The sequence below is a fragment of the Euprymna scolopes genome, chromosome 41 (assembly GCF_053919585.1).
Source record: "Euprymna scolopes isolate OS-2025 chromosome 41, ASM5391958v1, whole genome shotgun sequence".
Taxonomy (NCBI): Eukaryota; Metazoa; Mollusca; class Cephalopoda; order Sepiida; family Sepiolidae; genus Euprymna; species Euprymna scolopes.
In genome coordinates, this window is record NC_136522.1 from 10,866,277 (window position 1) to 10,888,174 (window position 21,898).

Genomic DNA, 21,898 nt, shown 5'->3' on the forward strand with positions numbered 1-21,898 from the left:
AGTAGCCCCTCACGTTCAAGTGTCAATATGCCTTGTTAGGGGTGAATGTGAATGAAAAAAAAAAAAAAAAGACCCCAGAAAATATGCAGATTGAAAGCAATGATTTTAGGTCAGCCCAAGTTGACTTTAGACACATACGGTACATGTAAGCAAGCAGATAATTAACCAAAGTTATTTGTCTTTTTGTCAAAGTCGATTTTTGATCTAGAGGATGCCAGAGTATGAATGTCATTCACATATCACAGCGGCATTGTTGGTTTTAGTGGTGTTGATCTTAATACCATTCCCTCAAAGCATAGGTTCTAAATAGGGGCGAAATTCATCAGGGGGTGAATTTTCAACCTATTTATAGCTTTAACTTTTTCTTTTTATTTCCAGAATTAATGAGTATCAGATTTATTTCCAGAATTAATTAGTAATACACATGGACGAAAAAAACGCTTTGGATAATCACAGATTTCAAGGTAGTTCTACTAAAATAGCCATATTTTTTAAACCAAAGCACTTCAAGTCTTCAAATTACTACTGTTTTGTTCGAAAATGAATATACTTTCAAATGAATTAATAAATATGAATGTACATTATATATTTTAAGAGTTTTAAGCAAATAAAGTGATAAAAATTTGAACGTCATAAAATGGCGTTTTCGGTAAGGTTTTATAATGACCCTCCCTGTTTTCTAAAGGCCCGTACCATGATTGTATGAAGAATTTCGTTATGAAATTTGGAAACCAATCAGTAGAGGTGTTAATCTTAATACTGTCAAGTGTCCGAAATATTTTTGACCATTTCTTTTTTTGTTGTGTTAAAAATAAGACTTTAATATGACGAGTATTGAACATTTTGAAAAAAAATTTAATTGGACACCTACTAGTAAATAAATCATTCTTTTTACTATCTTTATCAATTAGAAGTATTATTTTATGTTGAGTAGGACTGCGGTAATTGATAATAATTTAAAAGGACCTACCTGAAAAAAATGTTTATTTTTCGAGTTTGGTCAAATTAAGTTAGTATTAGTAGCAGCAGCAGCACTGCAGCAGTTGTAGTATTAGTCATAGCACAGTATAAACAACGCGTTCTTTAATTTTTATTCACGAACGAATTAAGAAAAGCATGAAAATATGAATATAAATGGTCTGATGTTTAATTAGAGAATGTTATCAGAATAACATTAGTTTAGAATTATTCGGTTTTCAGAATGTATAATAACAATCCCAACCAATTCGGCATTATGAATCCATTATAATTTCTCACATTTCTGGTCAAATTTAAAAACATGGTTAAAAAAAACAAAGTAAACTTTTGTAGATATATAGCTTGCATGCACTTTTATTCATTGCATTAGTTTTGAACAGCGAATTAAAACAATGTTTTACTGCGAACAGCCACAAATGTTTTTATCAAAATCAAAAGATGTATGAAAATCTCGTTTGTACTACTATACACATAGATTTGAAAAAGTTGTCAAAAAACAAATATATAACAAATAAATGTTATCAAAGGCAAGATAAGTTACTTTTCTACCTAATTGGATATGTTTTTAGTGTTTATATTTAATGTAACATGTTTATTCAGCTCGAAAAACATAGTTTACCGATGTATTTGAAAATTTAAAATGGCGGCCGACTCTCTCTTTGAGGCGGTAAGTTTGGGAAAATGGGTTATAAATAAAAAAAATAAAATAGACAAAATACTGTTAGAAACTATTTGGCTGGTTTTTAACAGTATTTTATCTAGTTTTTTATTTTTAACTCATTTTCCCAAACTTACTGTGTGAAAGAGATAGTCGGTCGCCATTTTTAACTTTCCAATACATCGGTAAGCACTGTATGGTTTTCGAGCTGAATAAACATGTTACATTAAATAAAAACATGCTTTGCATAACATTTATTTGTTATAATTTTATTTTTTTATTTTTTATGTTTTTGGACAACGTTTTCGACCTCTGTGGCAAGTAATACAAACGCACAAATAGTGTTGACTGTTGAGCATTTCCAGAGAACAAGACAAATGTCAGTTGACACTTAAATATTTGAAGTCTTGCTAATGACTTAAAAATAAATAGTAAAACAAAATACTGTTAGCAACCCACCTTCTAAAGTTATGTGTGGCAAGTCTTCTCCTAAAACACTCTTTAACCCTAACAATAACACTAAGTTCGAGTGGCAACTCCCCCCAACAAAATACCTCTGTAAGCCACATACAAGCGTCTAAAACAAACAAACAAACAAAAAATAGATCCTTCCTTAAAGAAAAATGCACATAAAAAATAAATTGGTTAACTGCCCTAAAATGCTGGAAATGGTGAATTATTTTACATTACATTTTTGTGAAACTAATCGCCCCCCCCTCTAATATTGTTTTTGCTTCTGTCAAGTCTTCAGTATGTTCCCACATAATTTTCCTTAGCCCTACAATTAATTCAAGGTCCGAATGGCAACCCTCCCCATATTCTCATTACATAGAAACCCTCTTAAAACCACACATAATTGTCTTAAAAAAAATAAAACAAAAAGCATACAGGATTTATCTCCCATAAAAAAAACAGTTAACTGCCCTAAAACGCTAGAATGACCTGTAATGGGGAATTATTTTACATTAAATTCTAAAATAATTAGTTTATCTTTCATTAAAGTTTTTCATGGCATTTCATACATAATTGCCTAAAAAGGTAGAATCACATTTTGGAGGGGTGTTCAGAAGGGGTTGGGTGGGGGTTAAACAAAAGGTGTTAATCTACAATAATACCAAAGAAATATTGCAATATATTCATTTTTAAATGGTCCTATGTTTAGATTTAAGTTTTTTGTACGTAATGCACATTACAATTCAACTTAGCGTTCTCCAACTTCTTTTCTATTTATGGATACATGGCATTTTTAAGGAATTGCAGCATATTTATGCACATTTACTGCAGATTATTTGGAAACTATGGACTTTTGGATATTTTCAGTTGCATATTCTGATTCCTTGTACAAAAATACCCTTTACGGTAAATTTCATTGCTTAGTCTTGTGTTTTAACAAAGATATGACATTTTTACTGAAAAAGTAGTGTAAAAAATGTGACAAAACGCATATGGTCTTAAAGAGGGGAAAATATCCAAACGTGTGAGGCACAAAAATAGTCATAACTTCCTTAATTTTAATCAGATTTTAAAAATTTAAAAAGATTCTTTCTTAGCTCATCAGGCTCTTTCTATGTATACCAATATTGAAATACTTTAAGCTATTTCAATTTTTTCATGTGTATTGCTAAATTAATGAGTATCAGATTTATTTCCAGAATTAATGAGTATCAGATTTATTTCCAGAATTAATGAGTATCAGATTTATTTCCAGAATTAATGAGTATCAGATTTATTTCCAGAATTAATGAGTATCAGATTTATTTCCAGAATTAATGAGTATCAGATTTATTTCCAGAATTAATGAGTATCAGATTTATTTCCAGAATTAATGAGTATCAGATTTATTTCCAGAATTAATGAGTATCAGATTTATTTCCAGAATTAATGAGTATCAGATTTATTTCCAGAATTAATGAGTATCAGATTTATTTCCAGAATTAATGAGTATCAGATTTATTTCCAGAATTAATGAGTATCAGATTTATTTCCAGAATTAATGAGTATCAGATTTATTTCCAGAATTAATGAGTATCAGATTTATTTCCAGAATTAATGAGTATCAGATTTATTTCCAGAATTAATGAGTATCAGATTTATTTCCAGAATTAATGAGTATCAGATTTATTTCCAGAATTAATGAGTATCAGATTTATTTCCAGAATTAATGAGTATCAGATTTATTTCCAGAATTAATGAGTATCAGATTTATTTCCAGAATTAATGAGTATCAGATTTATTTCCAGAATTAATGAGTATCAGATTTATTTCCAGAATTAATGAGTATCAGATTTATTTCCAGAATTAATGAGTATCAGATTTATTTCCAGAATTAATGAGTATCAGATTTATTTCCAGAATTAATGAGTATCAGATTTATTTCCAGAATTAATGAGTATCAGATTTATTTCCAGAATTAATGAATATCAGATTTATTTCCAGAATTAATGAATATAAGATTTATTTCCAGAATTAATGAATATAAGATTTATTTCCAGAATTAATGAATATAAGATTTATTTCCAGAATTAATGAATATAAGATTTATTTCCAGAATTAATGAATATAAGATTTATTTCCAGAATTAATGAATATAAGATTTATTTCCAGAATTAATGAATATAAGATTTATTTCCAGAATTAATGAATATAAGATTTATTTCCAGAATTAATGAATATAAGATTTATTTCCAGAATTAATGAATATAAGATTTATTTCCAGAATTAATGAATATAAGATTTATTTCCAGAATTAATGAATATAAGATTTATTTCCAGAATTAATGAATATCAGATTTATTTCCAGAATTAATGAATATCAGATTTATTTCCAGAATTAATGAATATCAGATTTATTTCCAGAATTAATGAATATCAGATTTATTTCCAGAATTAATGAATATCAGATTTATTTCCAGAATTAATGAATATCAGATTTATTTCCAGAATTAATGAATATCAGATTTATTTCCAGAATTAATGAATATCAGATTTATTTCCAGAATTAATGAATATCAGATTTATTTCCAGAATTAATGAATATCAGATTTATTTCCAGAATTAATGAGTATAAAAAAAAATTAGGCTCCTTCATATATTTAATATGGATTCACATCCATCATCATAAATGGGGAAGAAAAACCCCCAATGTGTTTGTTTTTTTTGTAATAAAGTTTTAACAGATGATTATTTGAAACCAGCAAAGATGAAGCAACATTTGCAAAATGTTCATCCTCATCACAAAGACAAGAACAACAATTGTTTTTAAACACCATGGAAATGCTCTCAAAAACATGAAGTTTTCAACAGAAGATTTTAAAGAAGAAAACCAAAAAGTTACTGAAGCTTTGTATATCGTAGCAATTGAAATAACAAAGCAGTGCGCTATTTGAGACGGGCAGTTTTGGGAAGGACAGGAAATGAAGATGTGGGGTTGGGGGGGGGGTTATGACCTTCTTACAAATGATGGAAGATGTATGGGCCAAGCAAGATTGAGAACCCCTGCCTTAAAGTATTCCATGTATGCATTGGCCGGTACTGGAGACAACGGTGATCCTATCACTAGACTTTCTTCTTGCTGTTGTATATCAGATCCCATCACAAAGTATGTAGTTTTTACACAGGAGGTCAGCATCTCCACGATGTTGTCAATTGGGATGCAAGTGTATTTCTTTAGTGAAGCATCTGAAGTCAACTTCTCTCGTGTGCTACAGGCACATCAGCTCCAAAACATCTGGACCAGATCGAAAAGGACACCAATTGGAAACTTAGCACAGTTTGTATATATTACATGATGGGCTTGTCAGAAAACTTTCTTTTTTTTTTTTTTTTTTTTTTTTTTAAATATGTAATGCATATTGCATCAGGACAATATTCAGGAGCGACTCAACACACAGTAAGCAACTTGTGCGAGTCAAATCCACTACAAAAAAAAAAAATCTTGACTTTAAAAGTGTGTGTATGAGATTTAACGTAAATGGAAAACTATACCAAGGCGAGACATGTCATCCATTAAAAGTAAGTTTAGAAGAACATGAAAAAGCCCTGATATGTAAAGATCCATGGCTGACCAAATATGAAGGGCAAAGGGAAATCCTCCATCTTTATGGGATGAAGTAAAAATTATAGACAGAAGAACGGTGGGGAGTAAGACAACTCAAAGAAACGGCACATATTTTGCGTCACGATCACCTAAGCAGACCTACTGGTGCTACCAGATCAGGTTGTCTGAAGATATTGGCTGCCTGAGACGAAATGCGCCTAACATTTATGCTTTTTGTATTTCTACTTCTTTTTGCAAATCTTAATTACGTTCTGCAAAACCAAAAACAAAAACAACAACCCACCTTTTCCTCTTTCTCTTTCTATCTTCCCCACTTCTTGACTGGTTTCCTAACTTAAAATATACCAAACGTCAATAATGTAACCCCTTTTCCTTCTCCCATTGCAAAACTCATTCATGTTCTGCAAGGCAGGGAACAAAAACGATAAAATCCACTATAAAACAACCAAACCAAACGCTCAAACTAGCGATTGAAAATACACAGAGCTTGAAGAATAAAAACCTTCTACAAAATAACTGTATGCAACATGAATACTATTTCCAAAATAACTCTATTCAGCATTAAATAATCTGAAAAGTGTTGATATGCCACAAAACAACCAAACCAAACTCTACAAATAAATATTTTAAGATATAAAGAACTTGAAGCATAAAAACTGTTTCCAAAATAACTTGATTCGGCATTAAATAACCCAAAAAGGGTTGATATGCTGTAAAACAAAACAACCAAACCTAAGCAGATCTATTATAGAATTTAATACACTGAGATATGTCGCTCACTAAAAGTAAAGTTAGAAGAACATCAAAAAGTCTGAATCAATTAGGTTTCAAAGACCCCAGAAAATATGCAAAATGTAAACGACAACTTCAGATCTGCACCGGTTGACTTTAGGTGCACTGACATATGTAAACAAATCTTATATTTTATAAAAGTGAGAATGTGTGTGTGTGTGAGGACACTTCTCAACCTATATACTCAACAAATTTTTAATCTACAGACTTGAAATTTGGTTATAAGTTATTCAGACATGTAGAAAACTTCAATAGGTTTTCATCCAGAAAAATGCGCTTGTAAAGGGTTGAAATTGAAAAATTGGTACATAGAAGTTGTTGGATTTTTCTGTTTGCTAACTGTTTCATGATTGCGCATGCATGAATGGGTCACATTACAGATTCCTTACGTTAAATATAAGTTGGTTTGAAAACTCCTTTTTAGAGAGCGTGTCACGCTGGCTGGATGATAATCGTACTTAACTCACTGTCTTTAGGTTTTGGTTTTAATCTCCGCTGGAGTATTCGGTTTTACTTACAAGAAGTGAATGGCTTAGAAAAAAACATAATACTCGCATGCACGTCTGTTTCTTTCCATTTTTTTTTTTTTTTTACTTAAAGAATTTAACGTTTAATATCTACAGTATTTCTGTTTATAATAAATGAGAATTCTACATGAATTAAAATATAATATTTATGCATATTTTATGACCGGGCAACTGCAGGCGGCCTGCTAGTAGATGACAAAACAGTTGTTTGGTTATTTGTCACAAGGTCAATTTTTAATATGGAGAAAGATTTTTTTTTTTTTCTGAAGTGAAACCTAATTGATCCAGGTATTACAAACCAGCCTAGTTTAGTATACGAAATTGTTGGAGAGATCCCTGCACAAGTGGCCAAAAATGATGTCAGTTGAATAGAAAGTAGGAATTTCTAACCACAAAGATTTCCCCCTATAATTGGTGAAGAGTGTAGGGGGAAGGAAATTCAGAAAGGGTGATTTTTAATAGTGGGTAGGGTTGTTAGAAAATGTACCGGGACCATCTGTTATACTTGCTGTTGTCTCGGAAGAAAATATGGCACAAAATGTGGACAATAATTTCAAGGAACAAGTTTGCCCAGCTGGGCAAACGTGAGTCCTTGTACTGGAAAAACATCCAGTAAATAAAACGTTTAGTAAATCGTTACTTTTTTTTCATTTCCATACACTAAACATGGATATAAATATTACTAAAACATCTGCTGCGTCATAAGCTTCATTTCGGTACCTTACTTGCCTGGGTGGATTGCCTGTAGGCTGAGATAAACTGCATCACACACACACGGAAAATTTATAATCAGATACAAGACCCCGCCCCAACCACTCTCACAATCCGCCCTTCCCTAATTATTTCATCAATATATGGGGTGTCTGGAAAAAAAAAAAAAAAATGAACTGCAATGACCTTTTTTGTGATGTTTGCAAGTTCCAGCGGGACAATAATGGTCATCAATTTGAACACTTGTGAACATGATTCTTCAATTATATTTGTCTTTTGTATTCAAAGCTAATCCATTTCATCTATTTCTATAAATAAAGGTTTTAACATTCGAGGTGTTCTATGTTTACGACGGGAGAAAAATGAATGAAAGAGAGGGAAGAACCCAAACGTAAATGAGTCATTGCAAATTGAAGGGGAATTTTACCCATTTTCACACACGAAACTCTCTGCTGGTTTGTGATAACTAACACCTGTTATTTCCCAGAGATACCTTGTTTTCCTTAACTTCTTTCTCTTCAGTGACTACCTGAGCCAATGTGGTGCGCTTCTCGCAAAGATCCACCCTTGCGTCCTGTCACAGCAAATTCTCCAAACCGTTCAAAAATGGATCCGACGACTTTTAAGCACTTCCACGTATGACACTCAGGAAAACCATGCAAGTTAACTATCAACCAGTATTTCCAAATCTTTATTGTTTTTTTGATTTAATTTTTGGTGCAAGGCCATAATTCAACCTAATAATAATAAAAAAAAACATAAAAAAAATTTTTTATGCATGTACCTGTCACAGAATGAAAATGTCATATTCCAAAAATCATGTAAATTGATCAAGTATTTTTTATTTTTTTTTATTTTTATTTTTTTAACTAAGAAAAATTAAATTTTGAGGAAATAGGAATGATGTTTTGGTTTGCCTTATTAAATAAGGAAAGACAACTCTATTCAGACTACTGAGATGTTAAAATCAGTCTCGTAATAGTTACAATATACTAGTAATCACTAAAAATTGTTAAAAGAATGGGGTGAATCTAAAAGTTTAGTACATAAAGTTAAAATGCCGGAAGTGAACTCGGTTTAGCTAAATATGGAATAGAAGTCACTAAGCATGAAACGAAATACAAAACCAAAATGGAAACACTCCTTGTTTCATATATACATATTATTCCTTAATTGGAATTTTTTATTTTGAGATGAGCATTTTATGTTAATTTTATTTTTATTTCGGACTATTAGTCTCATCTTTATTAGTTGTTGTTTTTTTTAATCTTTTTATTGGTTCACAACGTTTCGGCCAACTTCCTCTGGCCTTCGTCAGGTGGTAACCGCGACGGATAGGAACTTCGAATCTCCTAACTGCATTCTCAGCCATCACTGCCATCCGTAGTTGTTGTCGTCTCACCACATTTTTGACCAATTACCTCTGGCACGCTTTGGGTGGGATTGAAACCGCTATCTTCAGACAATGTTCATCTGGAACCGTAGAGATTCAACGTCTCTATCAACTGCGCCACGGGCCCCGAAGGGCGATCAAGGTTGGATTCTTTGATCTTATAAATCCACATTTATTTATTATCTGATCTTCCATAGTCGGGTCCGTACCGATTGGTATATATACATATTATTCCTTAATTGGAATTTTTTATTTTGACATGAGCATTTTATGTTAATTTTATTTTTATTTCGGACTATTAGTCTCATCTATAATAAAAAATTCGGACTATTAGTCTCATCTATTATATTATAAGATCAAAGAATCCAACCTTGATCGCCCTTCGGGGCCCGTGGCGCAGTTGATAGAGACGTTGAATCTCTACGGTTCCAGATGAACATTGTCTGAAGATAGCGGTTTCATGTGATGGCAGTGATGGCTGAGAATGCAGTTAGGAGATTCGAAGTTCCTATCCGTCGCGGTTACCACCTGACGAAGGCCAGAGGAAGTTGGCCGAAACGTTGTGAACCAATAAAAAGATTTTAAAAAAAAAACAACAACTAATAAAGATGAGACTAATAGTCCGAAATAAAAATAAAATTAACTCCTAGTTTCATCATGGAATAATAAAAAATAATAAACTCTTTTTACATTTTTATAAAAAATTTTTTTAATATTTAGAATATATTCATATGGAAATATTTTATTTCAAAAAAGTAATTTAAACTTTCATAGTTTATATTTCTATAAATAATTTAATAATTGTAATCTGTGAATGCATATAGCAGGAGAGGCTAGGGAAGTAGTTGTAGATATATCTAAAGCCTTTGATAGAGTATAGCACAATGGTCTTCTCATGAAAATCAAATCCTATGATATTACTGGACGAATACTTAACATAACTAAATCCTTAAATAAGAGAAGCCAGGTTGTCCTCTATGGTCATATGTCTAAAGAATTTGATTTAAATATGGATGTACCTCGGGGAGCGATCTTTGAACCTTTATTATTCTGATATTAATAAATGACCTCTCTGATATAATTGTCTCCAATATGGTAATATTTGCTGAGGACACCATGCTTTATAACAGATATGAGGGGAAAACGAATGAACATGTATCCAAAGCAATGGCAGAAACACTAGAAGAAGACCTCCAGTCTGGAATGGAATGGGGACAAAAAATGGCTGATAAAAATGGCTGACAGTGCTGCTAAGACTAAGCTTCTTTTCTTTAATAACTACAAGAAACCTACTTAACCACTAATAGCCATGGCTAATGATACATTACCTAAAAGTAGCTCGTTCAAACTCTTTGGCTTAACATGCATGGAAAACATGAGTTAGAACAGATACATTGAAGGCATTGCTAAGGTTGCTGCAAAGAAGGTGGGCTCTCTCTACCATGCTAGAAAGTTACTTACACCTGAAAGTACCCTACATCTTTACAAGGTCACCATTCGCCCATGTATGGAGTATTGTTGCTACATTTGGGCTGGTGCATCTAATACTCGTCTCTCCCTCTTAAACAGGGTTCAAAAGAGTCACCAACCTAATAGGTCCCAAACTATCAGCTCGGCTTCTGCTACTGTTTCATCGACAAAATGTTGCATTTCTCTACCTGTTTTATAAATATTTTAATGGTAGATGCTCCAACTACAAGCCCTTGTACCCCCTCAACGTAAATACCCCCGACAAGCAGCAAAATCCCATCTCTACACAGACATCCCTAGATGCTTCAAAGCCTGCTACTCAAATAGTTTCTTCTCTATAACTGCTAGACTTTGAAATTCCCTTCCGGGTTCCTGCTTCCCTGACTGTACTGACATGCAGAAGTTCAAGTGTAATGTAAACAGACATCTTGCTGCTCAACTCCCTACATAGTATCCCTACAAATTATGTCCCAGATAGTAGCCCTCCTACTTTAAAGTGGCACTGTACCTTGTTTGGGGTGAAAATGCAATAAAGAAACTTCTAAATATTTAAAATATATACACAAGTGTTAAAGGTAAAATAATTTCTTGAAATAAATTATTTTGATACGGTTTTGTATTTCATGTTTAGTGACTTCCATTCCATATTTTAGCTAAAACAAGTACACTTCTGGCATTTTAACTTCATGTACTGAATTGCTGAATTTAACCAAAGAATGATTTTTTATATATATATAATAAAAAAAAAATAAATAACACGGAAAATGACTTGATCAATCTATGTGACTTTTTTTTTTTTTTTTAATGACATTTTTATTCTGTGACGAGTACGTACATTATAAAGACTCTTTCGTAGTTTTCTTTTTTTTTCTTTTAATTAGGTTGAATTCTGGAGGAGAACCTAATTTTTTTTTTATATGCTTTCAAAATAAAAATTGCATGTTTTACTTAAATAATAAACAATAATTTTTGGTAGAAGGGGAGGCAACTGCATAAACTCAGGGGAGGTAACTGCATAAAGTCAGCGAAGGTAACTGCCGTAATGACAGATCATGAAACAAGAGGTTTTATGTAATGTTGTTATGGTTAGTCAACATACTAATTTTCTGCAGACAGCTACCGGAAGGCAAATAAGTCCCTTCACTTTTATTATTTATTGGATATGTCATTTTTTTTTTTTTTTTTTTTATATAACTAAATGATTTTGATTTCAATAATTTAAATTATTTATTTGTAAATACAGAGTGTCCCAAAAGGAGCTGATGGATTTGAAATTTGAATTCGACCAAAAGTACCACTCTATGATAAATATCCGCTCCTCGGTGGTGTAACTACCTCTGATTCTAGATGCTCTAAAATCTTTTTTGCACTGATTTGTTGCTTCTGTTGTTCCATCTTATATTTGATCGATTCAGCTTCTTTTGGGACACCCTGAATTTGTTTCATTTCTATTTTTATCATCCCCACTTTTTTAATATGTCATTTTTATCCAAATCTGTTATGACATAAATTTTAGTTGAACTGGTTGTTTAGAATTAATAAATATTTAAGAGGTTAACTTATTTTGCTTGAAGCATTTTCTAGTGTGTATATAGATGGTAATTTATAGAGGGAATCGTATAATTGTCTTGTACCCTGTTCTGGATGATGATAAATTGGAATTTCAGAAACGTATGTACACAATTTTTCGCTGCATAATCATGAATGTTATAAAGTTGCATTCTACTTAGTTATAATATATTAGCTCTGTTTGACTTTAAGGAGTAACCATGGAGCTTAACTTTATCTTCAATATTTATTTTATCCTAGAAGTCTGTATTATTCAATTTATTTTCATAATAAAATCGGTGTTTTTATATATATATATATATATACACACAAGTTGATGGTAAATAATGTTAGGCTCTCATCAGCCATTTTTTTTTCTATTTTCTCAGAAAAAATAGCTGAGGAGAGTGAGAGCCTAACATTATTTACCATCAATTGCCCCCCCCCCTTCCCCAATGTTAAGCTTGAAACCAACGGTACCAATGTTTTTCTGACCTTCTGTACGATTTTTAAATAAATAAATAAATATTAAGCTCTTATATTGAACATTTTCTCTTTATAATTGATCACTTTGTTGGAATTCGTCCCCCAAAACAGTGAACAAATGATATATATATATATATATATATTATTATCCTAAACCTAACATTAATCTTTCTGCCAAACCTTAACTCCAACCCTAACCTTCCTGCCTAATTTTTCTTAATCTTTTTTTTCTTTTTAGGAATGAGCCTGATTAATTGTAACTAATGAAAAAGTAAATGCTTCCTTAAGTAAGTACAGACAGAATTTGTTTGGGATAAAAACAAAAATCGAAAAATGTAAAAATTGAATTTCAACTAAAAGCAATGTTATCTACGTAATGGTCATGTTGAAATTAGTGACATAATACATAAAACACTCACTTTCTTGATCAAGTGGATTGCCACTATGTCAGTTACCTCTCCTGATATTATGCAGTTACCTCCCCTGCTATCGTAAAAACTATTTTGTTTATTAAAATAAAATATGCATCAAGTCTGCTTGAAAGCCAAATCACACCGTAATATTAGGAAAATAAACAAATATTTTACTTGTTTGAAATTAATCACAAATATATTTCAGAGGTATACTCCATCTTCAGTATGTTGTTTTGTTTCTTTTTTTTTCTTTTCTTCTTCCTTGCCATGTTGTAAAGTTGGAGAAAGAAGCGCGTTGTATCTAAGCGGTTGTATTTTGAAACGTTTGAACTGTGCGTAGGCAACACGAGAATAACGTCAAGGATGAGAGTTCATTTAGAAACGTTTTTTTTAATTTGAATAAAATATGCATCAAGTGCGTTTGAAAGCCAAATCACAATGTAATATTAGGAAAACAAATATTTTATTTGTTTGAAATTTAACACAAATATGAACTCTCATTTTTGACGTTATCCTCGCGTTGCCTACGCACAGTTAAAATATTTCAAAATAAAACCGCTAGATACAATGCGCATCTCTTTAATCCTTCTTCCAAATTTACAATATAGCAAGGAAGAAGAAAAAAAAAAGAAACAAAATAATACACTGAAGATGGAGTATACCTCTGAAATATATTTGTGATAAATTTCAAACAATTAAAATATTTGTTTATTTTCCTAATATTACGTTGTGATTTGCTTTCAAGCGCACTTGATGCATATTTTATTTTATTCAAATTAAAACGTTTCCATATGAACTCTCATCCTTGAAATATCTTGTTTGAAATTTATAAAATATATAAATTTCGGAGCTATACTCTGTCTTCAGTGTGTTGTTTTGTTTATTTTTTTTTCTTTTCTTCTTCCCTGCCATGTTGTACAGTTGGAGAAAGAAAAGTCTGTAAAGAGATGCGTGTTGTATCTCAGCGGTTGTATTTTGAAATGTTGGAACTGTGCGTAGTCAACACGAGAATAACGTCAAGCGTGTGAGTTCCATATAGAAACGTTGTTTTAATTTGAATAAAATATGCATAAAGTGCGTTTGAAAGCCAAATCACAGCGTAATATTTATTCACATATAACTTTGTCATTCATTAAATGTTAAGTTATTGATAAATAACCGTTGTTTTTTAAGACCTTATCTACTAAGTGAATATATATACATATAATATTTTTTCTCCTATATTTTGTTTGTATGAGAAATTTTATTGTATGAGTGATTGTATTACATTAAAAATTTGCAAACGATTTTTGTATCAGATTAAGAGTTGACCATTTTATGACTTTAAAAATTGTTGTACTATAATTGATAGGAAATTGATTGTGTGTTGAATTTTCATTGAAAAAAAAAAAATCTAAATTTTTTTAAATCGATTCTTTTTAACTTTAAAATGTTAAAAAAAGAATTTGCTAAAAAAAAAATGTTTTAAATTTGTTGTTGCTTGTTTTATTTTACATTTTATTAATCTTATTTATAATGTATTTAAAAAATTTTTTCAACTACTGTGGGATTTCTACTGGTTCTGCTAGTTTTATTTTAATTTTAATTTTTATTTAAATACGGAAATCATTTCAGACAAGGCATGAAGCCATTTGATATAAAGATCTATTAAAAATAATGAAATACTTCAAAACGTTGATTTAATTTGAATAAAATAAAATATGCATCTAATGCGCTTGAAAGCAAATCACAATGTAATATTAGGAAAATAAACAAACATTTTAGTTTCGGACCTATATTCCATCCACAGTGTGTTGTTTTCTTTCTTTTCTTTCTCCAACACACTGAGGAAGTGTATTTTATTTTATTTTCAAATTAAGTCAACGTTTCTATCTGGAATTCACACCCTTGACGATATTTAGTGTATTATTTAAGTGAAATTTGCATTTTTCTGTGAAAGCAATTTGGTTATAGGCAGCTAATGTACTTTCTAACTTCTGGCATTGCTGCTACCGGAAGTGGTAATAAGGCAAATCAGTTCCTTCGCTTTTATCATTCTTCAGTATTTCTATTGTGAAGCGATTTATTGAAATAAAATAGAAGAAAAGGACATTATTGAAAAATATGCAATAAAAATTAACGAAATTATACAGATAAAAATAACCCTCTTTTTTTTTGCACTTTTTTAATAAAAATCTGTTTGAAATTTTATAAGAAATATGTTTATGAAATTATATAAATAAAATTTTTAAACTAAGTTTTTTTTTTATTTGAATTTCTATAATATTTAAGAAAGAATAAAAATGTCTCTGTAAACGGAAAGAACTTACCCATAATTTGGAACACATAGGTGTTCGATGAAATGGTTTCCTTTTCTCCTTTCCCCGGTACAAATTTTTGTTTTCCTACTCTTTCTAGTAATTTATGGTCATTTGACCACGTTTTTAAATGATGTACCCCCCCCCAATCTGTTGCCGATATTCATTTTGAAAAGTATCGGCCCAAAAGACGTCTTGATAGTTTTGTTTTTTTTCTACACCACCCCTTATTTACCCACTTTTGTCTAATTTATGTTTTTTAAACTTTGAAGTAGAGCTAAGGAGAAAAAAGGAAGAAAAGAAATAAAAATATTATAGAAGTCTATTTTGGTTTCATTTCATTGTCAAATTTTTATTCTTTAATATATGGTTAAACTATAAAAAAAAAGGACTTATTCTGTCTTGATAGAGTTCAAAATAGACTTCGTAGCCTTGTGGGGATGTTCTTTTCTCTTCTCTGCAACCTTTACCTCACAGAAGAGATGTTGCAAGTTTGTCTCTGTTTTCTCGTTATTTTCATGGCAGGTGCTCAACTGAGTTCCAGTCTATGGTCCCCAATCACAAAACTTTCACAAGAATCACCCATCTAGCAGAAAACCTTATCAATAATTCCCCCCACTCTTTATCTGTGCCTAAACCTAAATGTAGATTCCATGAACAAAGCTTCTTTCTTAGAACTTCACGCCTATGGAATTGTCTTCCATTTTCCAGCTGACTACAATGTTTGTCTTCAAGTCTAATGTAAACAAGTTTTTGATGAGCCGTTCCATATAAGTTTACAAATTTACCGAATTTCCATTATTAACGATTACATTGTCCAATTTCTACTGTACACTCTTTAACCCTTATCCTCGCGTGACCTCTTGGACTTGATAAGATGCCTATGTAAAACAAAAGAAAACAAAAAACAAAATCTCTCAACAATGATAATAATGGCACTGCGCTCAGTGTTATTCAAATGTTTTATAAAATTATGTACCCATAAAAATCTTCATATATACACACAAGCTCCTTCAGTCTTTGACAGACTATGGATATCCACGTAGGGGTGTTTGCACGTGAAATTTTTTTGGCAGGAGGTGCGCAATCTCCAACCATACCTCTCCTGAGTCGACATTGTTAAATACCAGTAGTAAGTGAATTGTATCTGCAAGACGACTGGAAATAAATGGCAAGATAAGCGGAGAGCACATACTTTGCCCAGAATTCCCCAATGGTCACCTATCTGATACTAACCAGGCTCAACGTTGCTTAACTTTGGTGATCTAACGAGAATTGGTATGTCAACACGATCATACCGGCATATATATAATATATATAGTTTTGATTTGAATTTAGATACCCAATAGATGGCCCAATGGTTAACGTCGCACGTTTTTTTTTTTTTTTTTTTTTTTCACACTTTAATTTCCAACTTTGCCTCAAAGGTTCGGGTTCGATCCTCATGCTCACCTACCAAAACTTTTTTTTATTATCATTTTATTAGAATTGGACACACATAACACATGCCTACATGCTCAAAGGAGAAACAGTGCCTTTGTGCACCTGCTGCGCAATCAACTAGTCTCAGTCAGTCGTATGTTTATGATTGATTGCAAAAAAATATAAAAACGTTCGCAGGAAAAGCTATCACGCAACAACTCTCACAGTTATTCAAAGAAGTACCTGCCCCTCAAATAAGAGTATTTAAAAAGAACAGAATATTTATAACTCATATAAAACAAATTAAGACAACAACAATGACATTAGGTAAACTATTACTGACCTAAATTTTATTTCAACGAACTAATCCCATTCAGATTGTAGAAACTATACATGCATATAAACCATATCTGGCATAAAATGACCTATTGCAGTTGATTTGCTGTAAAACTAAACTGTTCTTCCTCCAAGCCACCTGGAGGCATAGGTTACCTGATGAGATTAATACTTTGATCAAAACAGTAGTTCTACTGTTGTAACCAATGTAATTGCTTACCTAAAATTGAATAAAATAATATCCTAATCTTTTTAAATTCATTAGTTTTTAATTTTGGATACCTTTAACCTAGAAATATATATATATATATATATAGTCTTGGAAGTTTTTAACCTTTAAAACTATACAAAAAAATATTTTTTATCATTCGTTAGAAAACCATCTAGTCAGTAAGTCATTTAATCACCTGCAATCACTGCATCAACTCGCTCTCGAATTTACTATAATACCAATAATTTATTTTTCAAGGGATCATCAGTTGTTTACCATGAAACACTGTTTCGGGGATTTAAAAACAAAACAGTATATTACATCATGGCTCCCCAGCAGTGTTGATCAAACACCACCACCCTTAATCTTAGGAAGAAGACATGTTTCAAACATTTGATCCAGTTTTCTATTCTTAATTGCAATTACTAACCTTTTCATACTATAAAAATGAATTTCTTACCTGTGCGATTATATATATCTCATTATTTAAAGAAATCTTCAATACTTCATTAATCCTGTTCAAATTTATTTATTTATATATATATATATATATATATATATATATATATATATATATATATGGCTACCTAAATAAACGTGTTGTTGCTGAGTCTTCTATGTATTTTTCTTTCTGGTATTAGGCTTTTTTCTTTCTAAACAAAAATTTCTGTTTTCTGATGAGTATTCGCATGAAGATTCAATATTGATATAATAATAATTGATCGTTTCTGCATAACGAAACAGATCTGTAGAAAATGTACTAATTCTAGTTAATAATACTTGTATCGTATTTCCCCTCCTAATTTTTTTCTTTTTCTTTTCCAGGAATGAGCATGATCAACTGTACTTAATAAAACCTTCATCAAGATTCGAGTATCGTCACCTTCTTTTCCGTGGGCCGTACCCCTGTTCCACGAAATGCCACAATAACCCCTCCCCTTCATACCCACCACACATTCCTACAAAAAATGACCATTAATGTGAAGACCACCGAGATGAGGCTCTGCGCAAACTTCAGCCCTCGCCTTCAATCCTTGTGCAATCAGAGCTCCTTGCATTATTCTTGCGTATCGGCAGCTCTACTCTCACCATCTGAAATGTCATCAACAGGTATCGGATAGACCTGGTCGGACCAAACAGACTCCCCCTTTGTCGGGAGCCGGAATTTTTATTACTTTGCGTTTGCCAGATGGGGAAACCGTGAAGCAGTCTTATTTATTTCCTTGGATAGACATGAAAGAAACTGAAAGAGATAGTTGGAGACGTGTGCTCCATTTTATGAGGAGCCGAAATCGTCTCCCTTCTTTGCCCAATTGGACATGTGAGGAATAAAACAACCGTATTTTATTTATTGGATTTTCAATAGATTTATTTAATAAAAGAAGAAATAAAAAAAAAAAAAATAAAAAACGGGCAAATGTTAAACTGAAAAAAAAGAAAAAAGGACTTCAATATGGAGTATGCAAGAGTTGTCTCCCCTGTTTGCTAGATTGGATCAGTGACACAATCATATTTGAACTCATTGCTGTTGGCAGCATAAATTATTCTCAAGGAGATGCAGTTGGGAAATTAGTCAAAAACAATGTATTTTGTTTTTCCCATCCATTTGTAGTTGCGTTAAAATAAATTTAGGTCCTTCTATTAAATTTTTTTTAATGCAAATATGTCACAAATCAAGATGCATTGTTTCTGACCAATCTCCGAATTGTATTTCATTTAAAGTAAATTATGTTGTCGCTAATAACATTTTACCGGTGCTTCTTCATTATAGGACCAAAAATCGAAATATTGAATTTCAAGTAAAACCCATGGTATCTACTTAGTTGGCATGTCACAGTAATGAACATATCCAAAAATTATGAAAAACGATATGGTAGAAAATTAATTATTAATAAAAATAGTTTTCAAAGACAATTAGGGAAAATTGAGTTTCGCTAAATTGGCATAAGATTTCAGAAATTTATTACCTCCTTTGTTATGAGTCGAACTGTCCGGATTTTTTTTTTTTTGTTTTTTTTCTCCAATGTTATTTTCATTATTAATTAATTTCTATCTTATCGGTTTTCATAATTTCATTACTGTGACATGACAATTCTGTAGATGCCATTATCTTCACTTCAAGTTCAATATTTCAATTTTCGAATGTCATTAAAATAATGAAGAATCACCCCCTTACCAAATTAACTTATTAATATTCATTATGAAATTGATTGTTTTTATTTATTTATTTTTTAAAAATTGTTGGAGAAAGTGGGGGGGGGGGCATCTTTAGTCAGCCTGTTAAAACCTTTTGTGTTAAATGTTTTTAAGGTTGTTTCTATTTGTCAGTACTCTGACCATCTTCTGTTGTTATGAATCCGCAGATTTGACATAAAATTTCACAAAATTGAACATGCATTTTGGCTTTTATTTATTTATTTTTTAAAGTTTTCATAAACTTCACTATGGGTGACATAAATTATTTTGGCTCTTGTGTACTTGGACAAAGTGTGGAATAAGAAAAACATCTTAAAGGGCAAATGTCTCTGTGTTTGTGTTTCTGCCCAAACTTTTGTTATGCACATCAGACAGGCACAAATCTCTCGGACAAAAAAACATCGAAAAATTGGAAGAAATCATCCTTTATTTCATATAGAAATATCGTTTTGTTTGAAGGGGGAAGGTCAAATAAAAACCTGGCTTTCGACGTGATGCAAACTGCGCATGTGTGAATCGTCAATACCTTTTTTCATTTTAAATAGCCAAATTTGCGAACTCCTAGCATCTGTGTAATCGTGATCATATCAATTTATTAACTTCAGTTATGTGAGTTCACATCCAAGACGTGTCATTTACTTTTTATTTTTTTTAACGATTGGGCAACGATGGACGCCCTCCCCCCGCCCCCTATTAAATCTTGCTAAAAATATAGTTAATAACCATTTCAGTAAAAAAAAAAAAAAAAGTCCATTGATGGCAGCCTACTGCTATAACTTTGGAATAGAGGCATGTGAGAGAGAGAAAAAATGAGAGTAGAAACAGGGATAAAAAATGTACATGAGAACCAAGAAAAATAAAATAAAAGCGCACCCTACATTAAAAAATAAAATATTTAATGTTTTAGTGCCTCTATATTATAATAATGAAAAATATTGAATCTCAAGTAAAACAACTGGTACCTATATAATTGTTAGGTCTCAGATAGTAACATATCCCAAAATTATGGAAAATGATAAGGTAGGAAAATAATTATTAATGGAAAACAGTTTTCGATAAAATTTAGATGAAGGATAAAATTTTTCAGACATTTTGAATTATGTTGCATCACATGACGTAAGCAACAGAACTTAATTATCTCCCCTGTCAACTTATTTCGTTTTTTTTTTTAGTAAGCAAACATAGTGATTTAGCTTCATTTTACAAATTTCTTTTTTCATGAATTATTTTTCTACCTTATCGTTTTTCATAATTATTGGATATGTTACTATTTGAGACCTGATAGTTACGTTAGTACCATTTGTTTCACTTTTTGACGGTGAAACAATTATTGTAAATGTTGCACATGAATAAACTATATAAATAGGATTAGTAATTGTCTGTATTTTTGAGATGAGGTGTTTTCGTTTATTGAGATTGTCGGACTGACTTCCTCATCTTGGTTGTTATAGTCACAACGTTTCGGCCGTTTTGCCCTCCGGCCTTCATCAGGTGTTTTGTATCGAACTGGGGAACCGTATATAAATAGGATTAGCTTAGTCAACAAAGGTATAGTGACAAAGATGACCATAGATCCCCCCCCCCTCCTCCCCATTTTTTTTTGATTGGCGTTCTGCCTAATTTTGTTTTGTAAACGTTTTGTTCTCAGAATAAGATAAATAAGTCGAGTAGTCTGGGTGGCCAGTGTTGTCCGGATGTTTGGAGGTATGTGTTGAGCAAGAAAAAAAAAAAAAAATGTTGTAAGCAGGCAAGCTCGAACCCGTGACGCGAAGGCAGAAAAGAAAGTGGAGGTGCATGTAAGGGTGTTGGTTGAGGAAAAACAAAAGAAAAGAAAAATTGCAAGTGCAAAAAAAAAAAAAAAAAAAAAAAAAAAAGTAGTAATCAAGCTCAAACCCATATAACGCCAGAGGAAAAAAGAGGTGAAAACAAACTGTCTTACCAACGTGCCTACCATGGTTGTGATGTCACAGGGGGGTCGAAATAACGCCTTTTATGCGACGTCGTGGGTACGAGGATTGAACGACTTGTAAACATGTTTGCGAAAAAAGCAACCCCTCCCTGTAGAAAAGTGCCCACTTGAGGGTAAAGAAATTAATGTTTTGGGCCAATTTTTCGATATTTGTCGTCCGAAGGGTTGAGCTTCAAAATGATGCTGATCTCATGAAAATCCATCGCCTCTATCTGAAGTTTTTGCGAGACATACATTTATTCATACATACATTTAAACAGATGGGGGGTACCTGGGTGTTTGGAGGGGTGTGTGTGTGTGGGGGGGTAAAGACTAAGCGAAGTAATAACCCTGTTTAAACTTTAAAAAAAAATCGGAAAAAAACAAAACAAAAAACAGCGAATGGACGTAAAACTTATTTTAAAAAATCGGATAACCAAAAAATGAACGTGTTC

At 31.7% G+C, this 21,898-nt stretch overlaps 1 protein-coding gene across 5 annotated transcripts in view; it reads left to right on the top strand.

Moving 5' to 3' along the window:
- Positions 1 to 19,690, top strand: part of LOC145266350 (N-alpha-acetyltransferase 60-like) — a 151,208-nt gene extending 131,518 nt beyond the window's left edge. For 2 of the 5 annotated variants that reach the window (XM_080121959.1, XM_080121961.1), the window contains 3 exons: positions 8,246 to 8,385; positions 12,859 to 12,907; positions 18,125 to 19,690. In XM_080121959.1, coding sequence (XP_079978085.1) covers positions 8,246 to 8,385; positions 12,859 to 12,884 — 166 coding nt within the window. In that variant the 3' untranslated portion in view covers positions 12,885 to 12,907; positions 18,125 to 19,690. The remainder of the gene's footprint in view (positions 1 to 8,245; positions 8,386 to 12,858; positions 12,908 to 18,124) is intronic. The other 3 variants (XM_080121962.1, XM_080121960.1, XM_080121963.1) reach the window with 3 other exon arrangements.
- Positions 19,691 to 21,898: the final 2,208 nt, after the last annotated feature.